This window comes from Bombina bombina, chromosome 6, assembly GCF_027579735.1.
Source record: "Bombina bombina isolate aBomBom1 chromosome 6, aBomBom1.pri, whole genome shotgun sequence".
Taxonomy (NCBI): Eukaryota; Metazoa; Chordata; class Amphibia; order Anura; family Bombinatoridae; genus Bombina; species Bombina bombina.
The window spans coordinates 527,516,938-527,537,943 of NC_069504.1; the positions used below are offsets into that span (position 1 = coordinate 527,516,938).

Sequence of the window (21,006 nt, forward strand, 5' to 3'; positions counted from 1 at the left end):
GACCTCCGGATGAAGCTCCCACTCCCCCGGATGAAAAGTCTGGCGACTTAGAAAATCCGCCTCCCAGTTCTCCACGCCTGGGATGTAGATCGCTGACAGGTGGCAAGAGTGAGACTCTGCCCAGCGAATTATCTTTGAGACTTCCAACATCGCTAGGGAACTTCTGGTTCCCCCTTGATGGTTGATGTAAGCCACAGTCGTGATGTTGTCCGACTGAAATCTGATGAACCTCAGAGTTGCTAACTGAGGCCAAGCTAGGAGAGCATTGAATATTGCTCTTAACTCCAGAATATTTATTGGGAGGAGTTTCTCCTCCTGAGTCCATAATCCCTGAGCTTTCAGGGAATTCCAGACTGCTCCCCAGCCTAGAAGGCTGGCGTCTGTTGTTACAATCGTCCAATCTGGCCTGCGAAAGGTCATCCCCTTGGACAGATGTGGCCGAGAAAGCCACCATAGAAGAGAATCTCTGGTCTCTTGATCCAGATTTAGTAGGGGGGACAAATCTGAGTAATCCCCGTTCCACTGACTTAGCATGCACAATTGCAGCGGTCTGAGATGCAGGCGCGCAAATGGTACTATGTCCATTGCCGCTACCATTAAGCCGATTACTTCCATGCACTGAGCTATTGACGGGTGTGGAATGGAGTGAAGGACACGGCAAGCATTTAGAAGTTTTAATAACCTGGCCTCTGTCAGGTAAATTTTCATCTCTACAGAATCTATAAGAGTCCCTAGAAAGGGAATTCTTGTAAGTGGTAATAGAGAACTCTTTTCCACGTTCACCTTCCACCCATGCAACCTCAGAAATGCCAGAACTATCTCTGTATGAGACTTGACAGTTTGAAAACTTGACGCTTGTATCAGAATGTCGTCTAGGTACGGAGTCACCGCTATGCCTCGCGGTCTTAGTACCGCCAGAAGTGATCCTAGAATTTTTGTAAAGATTCTTGGAGCCGTAGCTAATCCGAAGGGAAGAGCTACAAACTGGTAATGCCTGTCTAGGAAGGCAAATCTCAGATACCGGTAATGGTCCTTGTGAATCGGTATGTGAAGGTAGGCATCCTTTAGATCCACTGTGGTCATGTACTGACCCTCTTGGATCATGGGAAGGATGGTTCGAATAGTTTCCATTTTGAATGATGGAACTCTTAGAAATTTGTTTAGGATTTTTAAGTCCAAGATTGGCCTGAAGGTTCCCTCTTTCTTGGGAACCACAAATAGGTTTGAATAGAATCCCTGCCCATGTTCTGTCCGCGGAACTGGGTGGATTACCGCCATTAGTAAGAGGTCTTGTACACAGCGTAGAAACGCCTCTTTCTTTATTTGGTTTGCTGATAACCTTGAAAGATGAAATCTCCCCCGTGGAGGAGAAGTTTTGAAGTCCAGGAGATATCCCTGAGATAATGATCTCCAACGCCCAGGAATCCTGGACATCTCTTGCCCAAGCCTGGGCGAAGAGAGAAAGTCTGCCCCCCACTAGATCCGTTTCCGGATAGGGGGCCCTCTCTTCATGCTGTCTTGGGGGCAGCAGCAGGTTTCTTGGCCTGCTTGCCCCTGTTCCAGGACTGGTTAACTTTCCAGCCCTGTCTGTAACGAGCAACAGCTCCTTCCTGTTTTGGAGCGGAGGAAGTTGATGCTGCTCCTGCCTTGAAGTTACGAAAGGCACGAAAATTAGACTGTTTGGCCTTTGATTTGGCCCTGTCCTGAGGTAGAGCATGGCCCTTACCTCCCGTAATGTCAGCAATAATTTCTTTCAAGCCGGGCCTCGAATAAGGTCTGCCCTTTGAAAGGAATATTAAGCAATTTAGATTTAGAAGTCACGTCAGCTGACCAGGATTTAAGCCATAGCGCTCTGCGCGCTTGGATGGCGAATCCGGAGTTCTTAGCTGTAAGTTTGGTTAAATGCACAACGGCATCAGAAACAAATGCGTTAGCTAGCTTAAGTGTCTTAAGCTTGTTGATTATTTCATCCAATGGAGCTGAGCGAATGGTCTCTTCCAGAGACTCAAACCAGAATGCTGCCGCAGCAGTGACAGGCGCGATGCATGCGAGGGGCTGTAAAATAAAACCTTGTTGAACAAACATTTTCTTAAGGTAACCCTCTAATTTTTTATCCATTGGATCTGAAAAGGCACAACTATCCTCCACCGGGATAGTGGTACACTTAGCTAAAGTAGAAACTGCTCCCTCCACCTTAGGGACCGTCTGCCATAAGTCTCGTGTGGTGGCGTCAATAGGAAACATTTTCCTAAATATGGGAGGAGGGGTAAAAGGCACAGCCGGTCTATCCCACTCCTTGCTAATAATCTCTGTAAGCCTTTTTGGTATAGGAAATACGTCAGTACACACCGGTACCGCATAGTATCTATCCAACCTACATAATTTCTCTGGAATTGCAACCGTGTTACAATCATTCAGAGCCGCTAATACCTCCCCTAGCAATGTGCGGAGGTTCTCTAGCTTAAATTTAAAATTGGAAATCTCTGAATCCAGTCTCCCTGGATCAGATCCGTCACCCACAGAATGAAGCTCTCCGTCCTCACGTTCTGCAAACTGTGACGCAGTATCTGACATGGCTCTCATCCGCGCGCTCTATCCTTAACCCAGAGCTATCGCGCTTGCCTCTTAATTCTGGCAACTTAGATAATACTTCTGTCATAACAGTAGCCATGTCTTGCAAAGTGATTTGTAAGGGCCTCCCTGATGTACTTGGCGCCACAAAATCACGCACCTCCTGAGCGGGAGGCAAAGGTACTGACACGTGAGGAGAGTTAGTCGGCATAACTTCCCCCTCGTCGTCTGGTGATAATTTCTTTACATGTAAAGATTGACTTTTATTTAAAGTAGCATCAATGCAATTAGTACACAAATTTCTATTGGGCTCCACATTGGCCTTTAAACATAGTGAACAAAGAGATTCATCTGAGTCAGACATGTTTAAACAAACTAGCAATGAGACTAGCAAACTTGGAAATACTTTTCAAAATTAATTTACAAGCAAAATAAAAAACGTTACTGTGCCTTTAAGAAGCACAGAAAAACTGACACAGTTGAAATAACAATGACCAAAATAGTTATAGCAACCAAATTTTCACAGTAAATGTATTAAGTTAGCAAAGGATTGCACCCACCAGCAAATGGATGATTAACCCCTTAGTACCCAAAAACGGATAACAATTATATAATTAACGTTTTTCTCACAGTCAAATACACTGTCACAGGACTGCTGTGCCTGATTACCTTCCTCAAAATGGATTTTGAAGACCCCTGAGCTCTCTAGAGACGATCTGGATCATGGAGGATGAAGTAGACAGATTGTGACTGAATTTTTACTGCGCAAAAAAGCGCTAAAATAGGCCCCTCCCACTCATATTACAACAGTGGGGAAGCTCAGAAACTGTTTCTATGCAGAAAACAAAGATGGCCATGTGGTAAAAATCATGCCCTAATAAGTTTTATCACCAAGTACCTCACAAAAACGATTAACAAGCCAGTAAACGTTTTAAACATACATTTGAAAGTTATGTATTATTATTAATAAGCCTGCTACCAGTCGTTTTTACTGCAGTTAAGGCTCATACATTATTTCAGTATTAACAGTATTTTCAGAGTCAATTCCATTCCTTAGAAAAATACATTCAGTGTACACACACATCAGCCTGATACCAGTCGCTATCACTGCATTTAAGGCTGAACTTACTTTACAATGGTATCAGCAGTATTTTCTCAGTCAATTCCATTCCTCAGAAAATAAATTACTGCACATACCTCATTTGTTGCAGGGGAGCCCTGCATGCTATTCCCCTTCTCTGAAGTTACCTCACTCCTCAGATGAGAAACAGCCAGTGGATCTTAGTTACGTCTGCTAAGACCATAGAAAAAAACCCAGGCAGATTCTTCTTCTAATGCTGCCTGAGAATAAACAGCACACTCCGGTGCCATTTAAAAATAACAAACTTTTGATTGTAGAAATAAACTAAGTTAAAAAACACCACAGATCTCTCACAGCTTCCTTTTTAGTTAGGCTGCAAGAGAATGACTGAGTATGATATGTGAGGGGAGGAGCTATATAGCAGCTCTGCTGGGTAATTCTCTTGCAGTTTCCTGTTAGGAAGAGATATATTCCATAAGTAATGGATGACCCGTGGACTGACTACACTTAACAGGAGAAACGGCGTATAAATCATATAAAGACACCAATGTATCAGACAGTAAAATATTGTAGGCTTACTCGGACATGTTAATCAAGGTACAAATATATCAAATCACTGTCTGCATAAAAGCTGGCTCTGAAAATGAAGCAACGAGCTGTCCAAGTAAAAAAGCATATGCCGTGTAAGCACCCAGCTAAAGAAAAGCCATCTGGTATTTAATTAATGCAATAGTAGTTGAGATGTAAAACTAACGCCGACATCGGCAGAATTAGGATAGCGGCTGTATCTAATTCTGATATTATACTCGTAATTGCCGCTGTTGCGGGCTTCCAAGATGAATTAAACAACTGTGAAACCACTGCAACTATGATTAAAATAAGGACCCCAATATGTTTCACCAGAAGGCTTTATCAAAGGCCTTTCCAATTTACTTTGGTTATCTAATTTGCTCAGTTCTCTTGGCATCTTTTATTGAAGAGTAAAGCTAGGTAGGCTGATATGAGCTCAGAAGCGTACGTGTGTTTTTAGCAATTTATGGCAACAGTGTTTACAACTATGTAGAACATTGCTATAAACATGGTTGCAAACACTGCTGCCAGATGACTAAAGATATGTGCATACTTCTGAGCTCACTAATGATTACCCTTTAACAAAGGATACTAAATGAATAAGAAAAATGAATAATAGAAGTTGTTTAAAAAAATGTCATGCTCTATCCAATCCATTTAAGTTTAGTTTTGACTTTATGGTCCCTTTAAACAATGAACAACTGCAGCACTAGACACCATAGAGTTTTTGGTGACGAGGGAAATAAAGTGCAACTATATCCAAAATGTGTCATCTAGGGGTATGTGAGACCCCTTGTTTGAAGAAAAGGGAATCACATATTCCTCTAGCATGCATGTTAGCACTATGGGAATGCTGGTAACCTGCAGCATCACAGACAAGGGATTTGTTTTTTATAGAGTAAAAGGGCCCCTGTGGCTGTGGGACAACCATATGCCCCTTACTATTTTTTGAAAATATAATTATGCAATTCTAAATATTGGTGCTTTTGGAAGATAAATTGTCAATCAACATCATAAGGAATTTAAAGGGCCATAATACCCAAATGTTTAAACACTTGAAAGTGATGCAGCATAGCTGTAAAAAGCTGATTAGAAAATATCACTTGAACATCTTTATGTAAAAAAGAAAGATATTTTACCTCAAAAGTTCCTCAGTAGCCACCTCCCATTGTAAAGGATTTCTAAGCAGCATTTTAGTGTGTTTGTCCTGGGACATCTGAAGGGACTAGCATCGTGCACTCTCATATTATTTCACCAATCAGGTAAAGGAAGCTTACTATGAAATCTCATGAGAGTTAAGTCAAATCTCATGAGATCACAGTAAGAGTTCATGACCTCAGCACTGCTGATGCCGATTGGCTGCTGTTCATTTCTTCTTTTTTTATTTTTTTTTTTACCTGCAGCTGGGAGCAGCTGAGTATAACTTTTTACACAGAACTTACTCTGCTGAGCTGAGGAAATTGTGAGGTAAAATATCTTCCTTTTTTACATAGAGATGCTCAGGTGATATTTTCCTGTCAGCTTTTTACAGTTATACTGCATCAGTTTCAAGTGATTTAGCATATGAGTATTATGTCCCTTTAACTGCCACATTAAGAAATGCACACTGTTTAGCAAACAGTTTTACATTAGTTATTCAATCAAGCAATCAAAAAAAAGCCTCACAAATAAAATCACTTCTAATTCTGGCATACTTGTTGGACTTTTGCCATTTTAAGGCTTTGCATTTGTTTAACCAAGCGAACTATGTAAAAAAAAATATACAGAAGAGCATTTACCTGGTTAATTTCCATTACATCCTTATATCGAATAAAGGCAATAGGGATTGTCAGATCTTTATAGGAACTTCTGTTCTCATTTGGAATAGGCTGTAAATAAAGTAAGAACATTATTAACTTTAGCATCAATTTAAATGGGATAAATATTTTCATGGGGCAAAGATTATATATATATTGCATATGACAAAATAATTTTATTATTTATGGGATCTATTTTTTTTTTTTTTTACTAACTCATAATAAGTTTTTAATTATTCTAATGTTTAGACTACAAAACAGATACATGAACAGAAGGGACAGTAAACACCTTGAGATTTTGATATAGAATGTTTAATTATAATTAATGAAAACAATTTCTTAATATATTTTTTATTATTTATTTTTCTCCCTTTAAAATTTAGCTCTAAAATAGAGCAATGTCTAACTCTCGGACCTTGAAATGAAGCCAGCTGACTTCTCAAGGCTATATCCCTGCTACTTGTCTCTCCCCAATTGGCTTTAATTGATAACTGCAAAACAATCACTTCATATTAAACGACAGTGACTGACTAGCCTTGTTTTCTGCAGATTAAAAACTAGATTGGTTCCTTCAAATATGGCAAATGGGGGATGGAGTTTGGCTAGTGAAAAAATAATTAAAGTAAAAAGGATGTTAATTTGTTTTAAAACCATTAAGACTTGGCTGATATGTTATTCTATATCAGCACAGCAGAAATGTCTTGCAATTACAAGGTGCTTACTATCCCTTTAATGTTGAAAATGACATATAAAATCACTATTGTAATATTAATTTTAGTCTAAATTACTGTTAAACAACTGTTAGCATAACATATACATGACAACCATATATTTATTCATTATCTAGATGTGAATTAATGTAGCAGATAATGAAGTATTTTTTTAAAAAACATATCCTTAAAGGGACACTCCAGTCAAAATTTAAATGCATGTTAGATCAATGACAACTTTAATTAGAAACATATTTACAGTATACATGTATTGGCAAAAATGCTTACAGTAAAAGTTATCTGTTTTAGTGTTAGCATTTTTCTCTGCACGTGCATGTGAAGCATAACTACATATCCTCAGTGCTACAGCATTTTAAATATTACAGCTGCTCAGAGTGCCAGTGGGGCTTGTATCATGTTAGCGATTAACAAATTCAGTCATTACCAGATGGTACAAGCACCTAAGGCTCTCTGAGCAAGAGCTGTGTTTAAAATGCTGGTACACTGTGAATACTTAAATACACTTTTGAAACAGCTATAGATTTTAATATAGACATTTTTGCTAATACATGAAAATTGCTAAAATGTTTCTATTCAAAAATGAAATGCATCAATGTGAAATCCAATTTTGGCTGGAATGTCCCTTTAAATAAAAAGTTAATGATTAAGGAAACAAGATTGATAGCTGAATTTTTAAAGTGTCCTGCTGTTGGTATAGAGCCAACAAAAGTGTTAACCATAGCTCATGAATAATTTTTGATACTGATGTTAGTAGGACCCATCAACTAAATCAAGCACAGAGTTTGGAATTTCCTGGCTTTTTAAGTGTTGGTGGCTAAGAGGGAATCTAATCAGATTTATCAACTGTTCATATATATTTTGTTGCAGTGAAGTTACAAACCAATCCATTCTTTTTGGCAATCAGCAATAATTTAGCACCCTTGTCCTGTGCAATCACAGCTTTGTCAAGGATCGAACAGTTCCCATTCTGTACGACCACTGCCTTGTCCTTCACACTTGTAGCTGGAAGCTCTGAAGCACTACACAGCCAGATGATGCTCAGGTTAATCAGTTCATAATATGTCTAAACAACAAAGAGATATAAAACATTAATCAAATGCAGTGACTCTTGGGGAATCATAAAAAGGCAGCCACTTCATCTTCTTTAAATGAATAGGGCATAGAACAATCTCTAAATGGCCATCGTTTAAAATGGTTAAGAATTAAACAAGAATCAAATACTATAATTAACAAAGTACTGATACTAGGCCCAATGACCTGTTTGTAGACACCTACAACACTCAACTTACCATGCTCTCATTTTTGCTTTCCAGCTATGTGAATCTGGTTGCCATCAATTACTGTACTTTTCCTTACTTCATTTTTGGTTTTTATCTGTTATTTCAAGTCTTTTGCGTGTGTTTAAAGGGCCAGTGAACTGTAAAATTGATTTCCCCTTAAACACTAAATACATTTTAAAAAGCATATTATTGAGGTTATTCCCCACCATGTTGTTATCTAGCTTTCAATTCATGCCAGTGACGACAAGTTTGCACATGTGCATCAACGCTCTTTCAGATATCTGCCATGAAACCTAGGTTCCAAAATGTCAGCACCGATAATAAGAGGCAGGTGCATTAAAATGTATTTAGGGCTAAACTACAAGTGAGGCGAAAACTATTTCGCAAGGGTTCCGATGTAAACAAAGTTCTGATCTAAACAAATAAGTTAAAAAGTGAAATCACTCGATTGCGTGATTTCAATGATGGGATCTGTCTGGGGGGAGTGCCTATGATGCTAGGCACGCCCTCCAGCCCGCGATCCCATTCAGGAAAAGCCTTTAACTTCAGTACAACCAAAAGGCTAGGACGATCTATGCTAAGAGCGTTAAACCCCAGTTAGGACGGCATAGAACGTTCTAAGGGCGGAAAGGGGTTAAGCAACTTTCTAATTTACTGCTATTATCAATGTGTCTTCGTTCTCTTGCTATCTTTATTTAAAAACAGGAAGGTAAAGCTTAGGAGTCAGCCCATTTTGGTTCAGAACCTTGCAGTACTGTGTGTTTAGCTTGGAAACTGGCCCATTTTAGGTTCAGCACCCTGGGTTATATTTGCTTATTGGTGGCAACATGTAGCCACCAATAAGCAAGCGTTATCCAGGGTGCTGAACCTTAAATGGGCTGGCTTCTAAGCCAAACACACAGTACTGCAGGGTTGACAGTCCTCTATGCAAACCATTGTTTACTAATGTTGCAAACTGCCTGCTGACAGTTAAAGGGACACTGAACCCCCATTTTTTTCTTTTGGGATTCAGATAGAGCATACAATTTTAAGCAACTTTCTAATTTACTCCTATTATCAAATTTTCTTCATTTTCTTTGTATCTTTATTTGAAATGCAAGAATGTAAGTTTAGATGCCGGCCCATTTTTGGTGAACAACCTGGGTTGTTCTTGCTGATTGGTGGATAAATTCATCCACCAATTAAAAAGTGCTGTCCACAGGTCTGAACCAAAAAAAAAGCTTAGATGCCTTATTTTTCAAATAAAGATAGCAAGAGAACGAAGACAAATTGATAATATGCGTAAATTAGAAAGTTGCTTAAAATTGCATGCTCTATCAGAATCACGAAAGAAAAAATTTAGGTTCAGTGTCCCTTTAAGTCTGAAGCCATTTCTCCCTGCTTATCCTTCTCAATCTAACTGTAAGCCTCTGACACTGCTGACCACCCTTCTCTGCTTCAAACTATCCCTTTCTAAGATTGGAAGAAAACTACGTAAGAGTTTTGTCATAAATACCAATCTAACTCTACCTTCTCTGGCAAATTTTGCCCATTTAATCTTTTAATCTACAGATCATCCCTAGAATCCTTAAAGAGCCATTATAGTCGTTTTTAATCAAAGGATGTATAAATAGTTCATGACATGCTCAAAATTTTACTACTATGCACCCATTAGACATAATTTACTGTTTTAACTATATCCTTCTTACAAGTTTTTATGACTTCCACTGCCCCTAAAACACTGCGATACTGCTTCCAATAATGCTGTGAGTCGCTCGCTCGACCGACATGTAAGGATGAAGCCTGCACAATGCAGCATTTTTTTCAGTTCCTCACAGCGTAGGGAAAGAAGATCAGGCTTCATAAAAGATCAAACTTCATAAAATTAACCCCAGCCCCTCTGTGAGCGTTCAATCGGCAATGGTTGCTATGGAAACCTTTGAAGCTTTATAAAAGCTGATAACGCTCTGCATAAAAGGATATTTAAAAGCCTTTTTAAAAGTAATTTATAGCCTTTTTATTTGCGCATGCCAGGTTCTTTTATTTATTGATTTATTTGCATTTTGGATCCTGTTCTCCTGGGACGACGACGTTATCTTCAACTAACTGATGGCTGGATTATACGTATGTGTGTGTGTTGCAGGGGCTAAAATAGTGTGCATTTTGATTGATATAATTATAAAAAATGAAAGTTATATGGGGATTCAAAATTGTTAACATCTATTATGTTTGCAATACATATACACAAAAACTAAATGAGGGGATAAAAACTAAATATTATAACTTTAATGTTAATACAGTATATCAAAATGAATTTGGCTACTGCAGTTTACCTAAACTGACACGCTAGCAGAGCTGGTGTAAACGTTGCTAGGGGCAACCGGTTCCTCTGCTAGCGTGTCAGTTGGCGTTCACTGTGATCCTGTGTCAGCACACTGTTGCGTGTGTGCTCCCATGTCTAATCACCTAGGCAATGCTGATTGGACATGGGCAAATAGAAAAAAAAACGCCCTTTTTATGGGCGTTTGGAAAAAGAACATTGTGGGACCTTTTTTTCATTGTTTGAAGTACTTTTTAGGTTAGGGCATTAGAAATAATAATAATTTTTAATAAAATAATTGGCGAGTACATTAAAAACAATAAGCTATATGTGGATGAAACCGAAATTTTTCTCTCTACACCAGACTTAAAAGGACAGTAAAGTCAAAACTAAACTTACATAATTCAGATAGAGCATGCAATTGTAAACAACTTTACAGTAAACTTCTATTATTAAGTTTGCTTCGTCCTTGATATTGTCTGAGTAAACCTAGGAGCAGCAATGCACCACTGGGAGCTAGCTTAACACATCTCGTTAGCCAGTGACAAGAGGCATATATGTGCTGCAGACCGCAATCAACAGCTAGCCCCCAGTAGTGCAATGTTGTTCCTGAGCTTACCTAAGTATGCTTTTTAACAAAGGATACCAAGAGAACAAAGGCAAATTTAATAATAGTAAGTAAATTGGAAAGTTGTTTAAAATTGCATGCTGCACCAGAATCACAAAAGTTTAAAGGGACAGTATACACTGCATGTAATAGACACTACTATAAAGAATAATTTGTACAGATACTGATCTAAAAATCCAGTTTAAAATCTTTTAAAAACTCCCAGTTAAGCACTGTTGAAAAGGTTAGGCTGGAAAACCCACTCAAATGGGCTGGAAAGCAAAAAGAGCAGACCCCCCCCCCCTCCCCCTGCATATAAAAAGACCCTTTACACAAACAGGAGCAAGCTAGAGTAGGTAGACAACAGTCTACTTCTAAAACTTTGGGGCTTGGTAAGGATTCTAAAAATCACCACAATGTCTTTTTAAAATAACCAAAACTATACATTTCTACAAAAAAAACCACCTGTATGGGCTATATAAATGGATCATGTACAAAACATTTATACAAAGAAAAATCTAGTGTACAATGTCCCTTTAAAGGGAAAGTCTAGTCAAAAATAAACTTTCATGATTCAGATAGGGCATGTAATTTTAAACAACTTTCCAATTTACTTTTATCATCAATTTTGCTTTGTTCTCTTGGTATTCTTAGTTGAAAACCAAACCTAGGTAGGTTCATATGCAAATTTCTTAGCCCTTGAAGGCTGCCTCTTATCTGAATGCATTTTAACATTTTTTTCACAACTAGAGGGCGTTAGTTTGTGTGTGCTATATAGATAACATTGTGCTCACGCCTGTGGAGTTACCTAGGGGTCAGCACCAAGTTGCTAAACTGAAAGCCTGTCAAAAGAACTGAAATAAGGGGGAAGTCTACAGAGGCTTAGATACAAGGTAATCACAAAGGTAAAAAGTATATTAATATAACAGTGTTGGTTATGCAAAACCGGGGAATGGGTAATAAAGGGATTATACATCTTTTAAAACAATAACAATTCTGGAGTAGGCTGTCCTTTTACTGTTTACTGATTTTTTTTATACCATCTCTCATTTCACCTTGCTATTTCCATAGCCGTTTGTTTGAAAGAGAAATGAATCTCTCATTCATCCTACATTTCTCTAATCTAAAAACTGTAATAATTTCCTTTCTTAGATGATGTGCCAAGCCAAAACTATTTTAATTGCAAAGTTTACACCTAAATTGTCCCCTATCAATTTGCCTTTTAAATTTGCCTAACTTTATAATGTATTTTAGAACAACTAGACACGGATATGAATTCAGAAGAAAACAGTCTCATTTTTTTAAAAATGGGCACCGCTTATAAAAACTATCACAACAGGAAAGGGATTATTTGATCTTCCCATTTAAAGACTCAGAGATCATCTTATTAAATATTTGGTAAAGAACCTGGCAAGGATGCCCTCCCCCCATCCCTTTTTTTTTTCTCCCCTTCCTTCTTTGGGTGGGGGAGCTGGGTAATAACACACCCAAGTTTTGGCTATTTATTGCTCATATGTTTTCACCTATGATTTTTGAATGGTATCAATTAGATTGAATCAGTAGGATGATTCAAGTAAGTACTGCTAGGTTTTCCTAGCCTTGTTTTTCTTTTTTCTTCTTTTTGGTTTGTTACCCTCTACCATAGATAGAATTATTTTTTTGTGGGTCATGTAAAGAGGAATTGTAAATCCTTAGTAAAAATTGGTAAGAATTGTATTACAGGATGAATTTGTCCCTTAAAAGAGGGGATACAAAGGCTAGTTTGTCTCTGTTATTTGCTATTAAGAACTGCTGAGTTTAAAATATAAAAATTCCAAATGGTATACTAATACCACCTGAGGGACAATTATTGAACTTTCAGTAGAATGCAATAGTCATAATATTAGAATAAGCAATTGATCAACATTGTTTATACAAATGTGTTTGATTTCTTTTATTTTTTGGCATATTGTAAAAAAAGACTTTGGCCCTGCGTGGCACTATAATATGTAATCCGTTTACTTGTATACTTGTCTGGAGATAAATAATTTTAAAAAAAATTGCCTAACTTTAACAGACTATTTCTTAGGGAAGTTTTAATTGATGATATCTCTACTAAATTGACACAAAACACACAACATTATCAGAACAGAAAATTCCATACTGTTTTGTCCTTTATCTCAGTATATTCTGAAATTCTTCACAGCCATTTTACCAGCTTATTTTTTTGTGGCTTACTTTCCTTTTAGATATTACTGTTATGCAGCACAAACAAATTGGACATTAACATCCCTGAAAAGTGGGCTTTTACTTTAACTACAAAAGATAATTACATTTTATTTATTTTCAATAAAAATGGACATTAATGTTTTTTTTGCTACTTAGGCATTCCCCCCCTAAGGTTACACACAAGTATATAGGAAATTAAATGTTTTTGTGTCTTCATTGAAATTGCTGAAAACTGATCAGTCTAAATCAGGGGTGGGCAATTACCGGCCCTCCAGATGGTAGGGACTACATCTCCCATGATCCTTTGCCTGCATTATGGCTGAAAGAGCATTATGGGAGATGTAGTCCATAAAACGGTAATTGCAAACCCTTGGTCTAAATAGTCAAACATGCAGTACCAAATACTTACAGCACTGGAAACAGTTGTTGCAAGAGTTGTCCATGAAGAATTATATGTGATGCAGTAGTCTTTTGTAGGTGGTGGTGTCCCATCACCTACTGCATGAAGAATTCCCACCTCTGCATCCGTCTGAAAACAAATAATATGTCTGGCATGACTTAACAGCATTTATAGTGATGGTAAAGTTTCCAATTCGTATAATTAGATCCGGAATGGAAACTGAAAGTCCCCATTATTTGTAGCACTGGTAAATCCTAGCATTTCAAAAACTCTAGGATTTACTATCACTTTAAGTACCCTATCAGAAGTGGTGGATGTGGATCAAATAGAGATTGAAAACAGTTTACATTTGTTAATATTTTTAGAACTGCTAAATGTACTCACTTAAATGACTTCTGCAATAATTATGTCTCTGAAAACTTAAAGGGACATGAAACCCAAAAAATGTGTTTCATGATTTAGGTAGAACATACAATTTTAAACAACTTCCCAGTTTACTTCTATTATCAGATTGGCTTCATTCTTTTATTATAATTTGTTGAAGTAGCAGCAATGCACTACTGGTTTCTGACTGAACACATGGGTGAGCCAATGAAAATAGGCATAAATATGCAGCCACCGATCAGCAGCTAGAACTTAGGTTCTCTGCTGCTCTTGAGCTTACCTAGATAAACCTTTCAGCAAAGGATAACAAGAGAAGGAAGCAAATTAAATAATAGAAGTAAATTGGAAAGTTGTTTAAAATTGTATGCTCTTTCAGAATCATGAAATCATTTTTTTGGGTTTCATGTCCCTTTAAGTTATTATTCATCAACTAATTCAGCAGAGAGCTGGAGGAAGAAGAAAAAAAAAAAAAGAAGAGTACAATGTTTAGCACTCGTGTCTATAAGGATAATGTGTTACAATGTTTCCAACCTGAAAGAAAATAAAACAACTTTTATTGGTGTATGTCCTCTTCCTCCTGTGCTAGATTTGTTTAGTTTTGTTATGTTTTGCATTTTATCACAAATCCTTGTCATTGTATACCCCTATCATTGTACCCAGCGCTACGGAATTTGGTGGCGCTATACAAATAAATGATAATAATAATAAAAGAAATTTAAAAACGCAAAAATGTTATCTCTATATATTTAGTATTGTCTGAGAGGCAAATCAACATATAATTCAACAAGGATCCTTAAAATGTACACATCAGTAGCCATCAAATTGTGTATTGGCTGCTAGTCATTTGCTGATCCGGTTAAATAACGTTAAGTGAAATTATCGCAATGTACAGTAATGTATTAGGAAAAATTTATGTGAAAAAATAAACCAAATACTTGATTTAGGTCAATTAGGACAACAGTCAAAATCACACTATTGGTATGGTAACCAATCAGACTACAAATACGATTGACAGCTGTACCGGCCAATGAGATTGATTGAATATCGAGTAATACAAAATATGTATAATTCTACTCATTCGGAAATATGAATATAAAAGATCAATATAAAAAAAATCACATAATATGCAAATTATGTTACTAACAGTAAAAAACGAAGAGTGTGAAAGAAGAAAACAAACTTAAATCTTTACAATGACTCGATATCCACCAATAAGATGATGACCAAATGACGGACATCGCTATTGACCAATCATAACGTCGACAAATTGAGTGACAGAACTCACAGCCAATCAGAATCCAATAAAGGGTAATTAAACCACACGAGAATACAGCAAGATTGCCCTTTGAAAAAGCCACAACAGCAAAACGCGTCAGTGGCGTCTCTGCTCTTTAGTTTTAACTTTCTAATGCTAAATCTCTGAGCCTTATAATAATTATCTCTAGAGCCAATTTAATAACTTTAACTTAACGTTATTTAAACGGATCCGCAAATGACTAGCAGCCAATACACAATTTAAAGGCTACTAATGTGTACATTTTAAGGATCCTTGTTGAATTATATGTTTATTTGCCTCTCAGACAATGAGAGAGAGAGAGACAGAGAGAGAGACAGAGAGAGACAGAGAGAGAGACAGAGAGAGACAGAGAGAGAGAGAGAGAGAGAGAGAGAGAGTTTGCGTTTTTAAATGTATTTTTTCTTTTATATACATACACCAATAAAAGTTTTATTTTCTTTCAATTTGGAAACATTGTAACACATTATCCTTATAGACGCATGAGTGCTAAACATTGTACTGTTCTCTTTTTTTCCAGCTCTCTGCTGGATTAGTTGATGAATCAATTTTGTCAGTACAAAGCACCTGCCCCACAGATATAACATAACTATACAATATAATATGAGCTGTCTATATCTTCAGTAGTAGTGCCATTGCTACATTTCATCGTTATTATTATCCTCAGTTATTAGCAGAGCAGTGCTAAAAACATGGGTCTAATATGCAAAGTAACAATTATGGGAGACAAAGGGATAGAGAAGGCCCTGTTGTAAATCAGCTCTCACAAAGTTGATCTACCAAGCAGCTGGGCTTGTAAGCTTACAGGTTCCGTAAACAACAGATTAGTTTGGTACTACACTATATGTATCAGATGATGTATAATGAAAATTACTGCTGCATCAAGATATTTGGGCCAATAATAATTATTAATTACAGTCAAGAGTGCATTCTTGCTAATATCCTATGCACCTTTACTTTTTCAGGTCTAACTTTTAATTTTTTTATCTCATTATTTAAAGCACAATTTTTAAACATTCATAAAACTTGTCCTTTGATTTGTCATTAAAGCAAAAGCTTCTTAAGTACTGGTGTACTTGTAGAAACCATAGTAAAGATTATCCAGAAAAGCTCTTCTAATACATGCCAGCATATGCTCATATTTATAACCATTCATCTTTACACCTATTATTTTCAACCTTATTTCACTAAGAAACCCTTCAATAAATTCTAAATAATCCATCTTTTTTGCTTTAATTCTCAGAGTGCAGCAATGTTCTCTCTGAATAGTCTGTTATAATTGCTTTATTTTCATTTTTGCTCATTTATATATCAAAGAGCAGTGCTGCAGATAGGATCAGCGGCAATTTCGATTCTCAGACTTTAACTGTGTGATTAACCCCTTTGGGGAGATCAGAGCATGTTTAAAACTATAATGGCCTTCAAGAAAATCAAAAAAGTGCTGCAGACACATCGCCCTGCCAAACAAAACAAAAATAATCAAATATCTGATATAGAGATGTATGTATTCTCCGAATTAATTATTCGAAGAAAATAATGTTTACAAAAAATAAAACAAAAACAACCCAACAATATAGATTTGCATATCAGGGGCAAATTTAGCCCCCATTACTGTTAGGTGTCAATAAAAATTGTACCACATCCAGAATATGAGCAACAAATGCAGTGTGTAAGTAAAAATAAACTGTTCTAATAGTTCAAAGCAGTTTAATTTTACTTGCATGGCCTATTAAAATTATTTTGGAGTAGATTATTATATCAGATGATGGTCTAATGCATTCACTAAACAGACACTGTATTGCATACACTTTCCAGACATTACAGGTAACCTCAGATCCGCTGGAGAGTCACAAGGCTGCTCCTTTGAAACATAACAACTCTATCCAACTCTCTTCACAGTGTCCAAGGGACGTGCTAATAGGACAATTAGACCCTCTTCTTCTTCTTCATAGAACCAGGGCTGTGCTAATGCTCCTTTTAGCATGGCTCCCCAGCGCTACAACTACATTGGCATAGCCCTGGTTTTATGAAGAAGAGAATTAGCACAGCTCCCCAGAACGCTGCACAAGTAGTCTACTATTGACCCTAGACTACTGTGTAACAACAATAAGGGAGAATGCTAAATCAATAGCTTATTGAGATGTCCCAAAAGGTTCTATATAAAGCCAAATTCTAGCAGCCTGTGAACATCTTAATAAAGGCCATTAGCTGAAACACGTAGATTGTTGTTCCAAGCTGTTTACTGCTTCCTAATAACCATCCCACCAGAAGTGCTACCCCACAGGAACGTCTTAATTTTATGGCAAGACAGGAGGCTTCATATTTGGCATCAAATCTTTACTGAATCCAAACAGCTGCAAAGAAAACATACAGAGAAAAAAAATAATAATAGCATAGTAACAAGACTGCACCAATCAGCACACAGCAGCCTAATAAACTGTAATGAGCAAGTCCAGCATTTCCTCTTTTCTTTGCTGCTTCCAGACAGCAGGTCATGTATTCATTTTCCCTTAAAATTGTAATATATTTTGATGATCTTTGCTTAAGATCACTAATCTGTTTATCTGTGTTTTAGAATATACTATAAACCATTATATAGGTTTCTTTCCTAGGTTCTTTAGTCTCTATTCTGTTTATCTTGTTTAAGACCTTTCTGTAAAACAGCTACCCCACAGAAACGTCTTAATTGTGGGTGAAAATACTGCTGAGGAAATGGTCACGTATGCCATTCTCACACATAGGAGATTGTTACCCCTGTTTCCCTGTACGACAGGGCACATTCAATTGGATCGCCAAAGTCCGGTCACGGTTTCAACCAATCCCTGACCCGCAGTCGCCATCTCACGTGATCCAGAAGTGTGCACAGACACACCACAGACACTGCTTAGTCGGCATTTTTCCCTGAAAAGACGTCACTCGGTTGGCACAAAAAAGCACTTTTACCATGGTTTGATTTTGATCTACAAAGCATTTTTAATCCTATATCCACTGCAGTGCGATTTTACTTCGATCCTGTACCGGTATATCATTTCAGACAATATTGTCCTTTTGCGCTCTACAGTTACGATATAACTGAACTTTTTATTGAGATATTTTTATTGAGGCTTATTACTCTGTTTTATGGAATCTATTCATGTTTATATTCAGTAAAAAAAAAAAAAAAAAATCACATTTAATATTTATTTATTTACAAAATATTTTACCAGGAAGGATAAATTGAGATTTCTCTTGTTTTCAAATATGTCCTGGATCCACAAAACATTGTATTAAAGGGACACTGAACCAAATTTTTTTATTTTGTGATTCAGATAGAGCATGGAATTTTAAGCAACTTTCTAATTTACTCCTATTATCATATTTTCTTCATTCTCTTGGTATCTTTATTTGAAATGCACGAATGTAAGTTTAGATGCCGGCCCATTTTTGGTGAACAACCTGGGTTGTCCTTGCTGATTGGTGGATAAATTGATCCACCAATAAAAAGTGCTATCCAGAGTACTGAACCAAAAAAAAGGCTTAGATGCCTTCTTTTTCAAATGAAGATAGCAAGAGAACAAAGAAAAAGTGATGAGTAAATTAGAAAGAGTAAATTAGAAAGTTGTTTAAAATTTCATGCTCTATCTGAATCACAAACGAAAAAATTTGGGTTCAGTGTCCCTTTAATACAATAGGGTACAATAAAATACAAAAAACATATTAATGCATAATATATGCAAAATTTAACATAGTATAGGTAGGAAATATATCATCAACCATGACAGGTACAATTTGTTTTGAGATATGTAGAGAGGGATCTCTTAAAGGATTTTAAGCTTGGGGAAGGTTTGAAAGTGTGCAGGATGTATATCAATCTCAATTGACATTATTTCTCCCCTTTTGAGACATCTCAATAAACTATTGATTTAGAACTCTCCCTTACTGTTGGTTCTTAGTTTTGTTTAACATTTGTTGAGGAGCACTTGTTAATTTTAGGATGTAGCTACATTGAGAACCTCTAGGAGTATTTTTCTCTAACTTGTTTGTATTCCAAAAGGATTGAACACAGTAGAAATACAGATCAGGATCACGGATCAGAAGTCCTCCGCAGGTCCCAATCGACACTTCTACACAATAGTCTTACAATTTACGGATTAGAGTACGTAATTTTTCAACTACAATGGCCCTTTAATTATGAATTTTGTAGAAAAAGCATTCTAGTAAATGTGTTTAAATATGATAGAACTTACACCATATCTGGTAACAATGCTGATGTCACTGTAGTATATAGTGATAAAATAAATATTGGCATGTTAAAAAATATGTAGTTTTGGAAAACAAATGGTTAGATTTTTATTAAACAATAATGTGCCTTTGTATAATAATTGCATTTTCAGAACAGGAATGGATTATGTACATAAATGTAAACTTGAAAGCTATTTGTAAACAAGCATATAGGACAGTAATATGCAGCTTATGGGAACACACCATAGCAATAAACACATATCTAGATTTGTTATAAAAAATACTTTCTGGCTACTATCTATACTCATTCATTAAATGTTTTAAAAAATGTTGAAAGATATGACAAAAAATATGGTTTATTATTAACTGAGTATACCTGAGACCAGAGCAGCAACAGAACCAGGCCCTGCAGGCCGGTTAGACCCATCCTCCGGAAGTTTAATATAGGCAGCGAATGCAATCACGGTCAGGGACTCATGGATAAAGGATCTTTATTTACGGCTCAATTCCAACCCGATCACCAGTCCGAATCTACTTCGCTTCGGTCAAATCCTTCCGAATTAGGGACTGTGACTGTCTGCCCCCGGATACGGACGTCTCCAAGCTAGCTCTGCATAACAACAGGTGACGCAGCTATACAGCTGGCAAAGTATGAGGAAGTCACTCAGGCTTCACGGACACGGAGGAGTGGTCTGTGCAGAGTGCGAGAAAGGCACTTATTACTCGGTATTAATAGAAACTGAAAGCAAGTGCATTTTGTTCTCTATAAAACGCTGTAAAAGAACATATCATCCATGTATAATAATGAGAATTGTCGTTATTTCTGCTCTCACTTTGTTATCAAAGCTGCAGGGTGCAGCGCCAAAGGTAAAAGGTACTGCGTCAATGTTTTTTAAAACATTTTAAAATATAAGTGGATATGTATGAATATACTATTTTTTTAAACTAATTAAAAAGCACAGTAATGTCACATTAACCGTTACTTGCTATAGTTCTAAGGGAATACAGGTTTAGAATAGTTCTCAAAAATTAGGTTTCTTGTTAAAGTGAAGGTATGTTAGTATAGGCATATACCTAAACCTCTTGCTTACAGATGTCAAAAAGCAAATTCTGAAACCTGCTAATCAAATAGCTGGTTAAGGCAATTTGCAGCATTTTGATTACAGATCTTAAGGTTTTTTTGGAGCATGGGATTAAAGCACAAGTTTTACAGAAAATCAAGAGAGGTTTAATGTCCCTTTAACCCCTTAATGACCGGACCATTTTTCAATTTTCTTACCCTTAATGACAATGGCTATTTTTACATTTCTGCGGTGTTTGCGTTTAGCTGTAATTTTCCTCTTACTCATTTACTGTACCCACACATATTATCTACTGTTTTTCTCGCCATTAAATGGACTTTCTAAAGATACCATTATTTTCATCATATCTTATAATTTACTAAAAAAAAAAAGATAAAATATGAGAAAAAAAACAGAAAAAAACACTCTTTTTCTAACTTTGACCCCCAAAATCTGTTACACATCTACAACCACCAAAAAACACCCATGCTAAATAGTTTCTA

General features: G+C 36.6%; 1 protein-coding gene across 2 annotated transcripts in view; it reads right to left on the reverse strand.

The window, feature by feature from the left end:
- Nucleotides 1-20,091, reverse strand: part of SPPL2A (signal peptide peptidase like 2A) — a 175,399-nt gene extending 155,308 nt beyond the window's left edge. For both annotated transcript variants that reach the window (XM_053717442.1, XM_053717441.1), the window contains exons 1-4: nucleotides 19,819-20,091; nucleotides 13,553-13,672; nucleotides 7,630-7,812; nucleotides 6,001-6,090 (exon numbers count right to left, since the gene is read on the reverse strand). In XM_053717442.1, the coding sequence (XP_053573417.1) occupies nucleotides 6,001-6,090; nucleotides 7,630-7,812; nucleotides 13,553-13,672; nucleotides 19,819-19,869 (444 nt within the window). In that variant the 5' untranslated portion in view covers nucleotides 19,870-20,091. The remainder of the gene's footprint in view (nucleotides 1-6,000; nucleotides 6,091-7,629; nucleotides 7,813-13,552; nucleotides 13,673-19,818) is intronic.
- Between the last annotated feature and the right edge of the window lie 915 nt (nucleotides 20,092-21,006).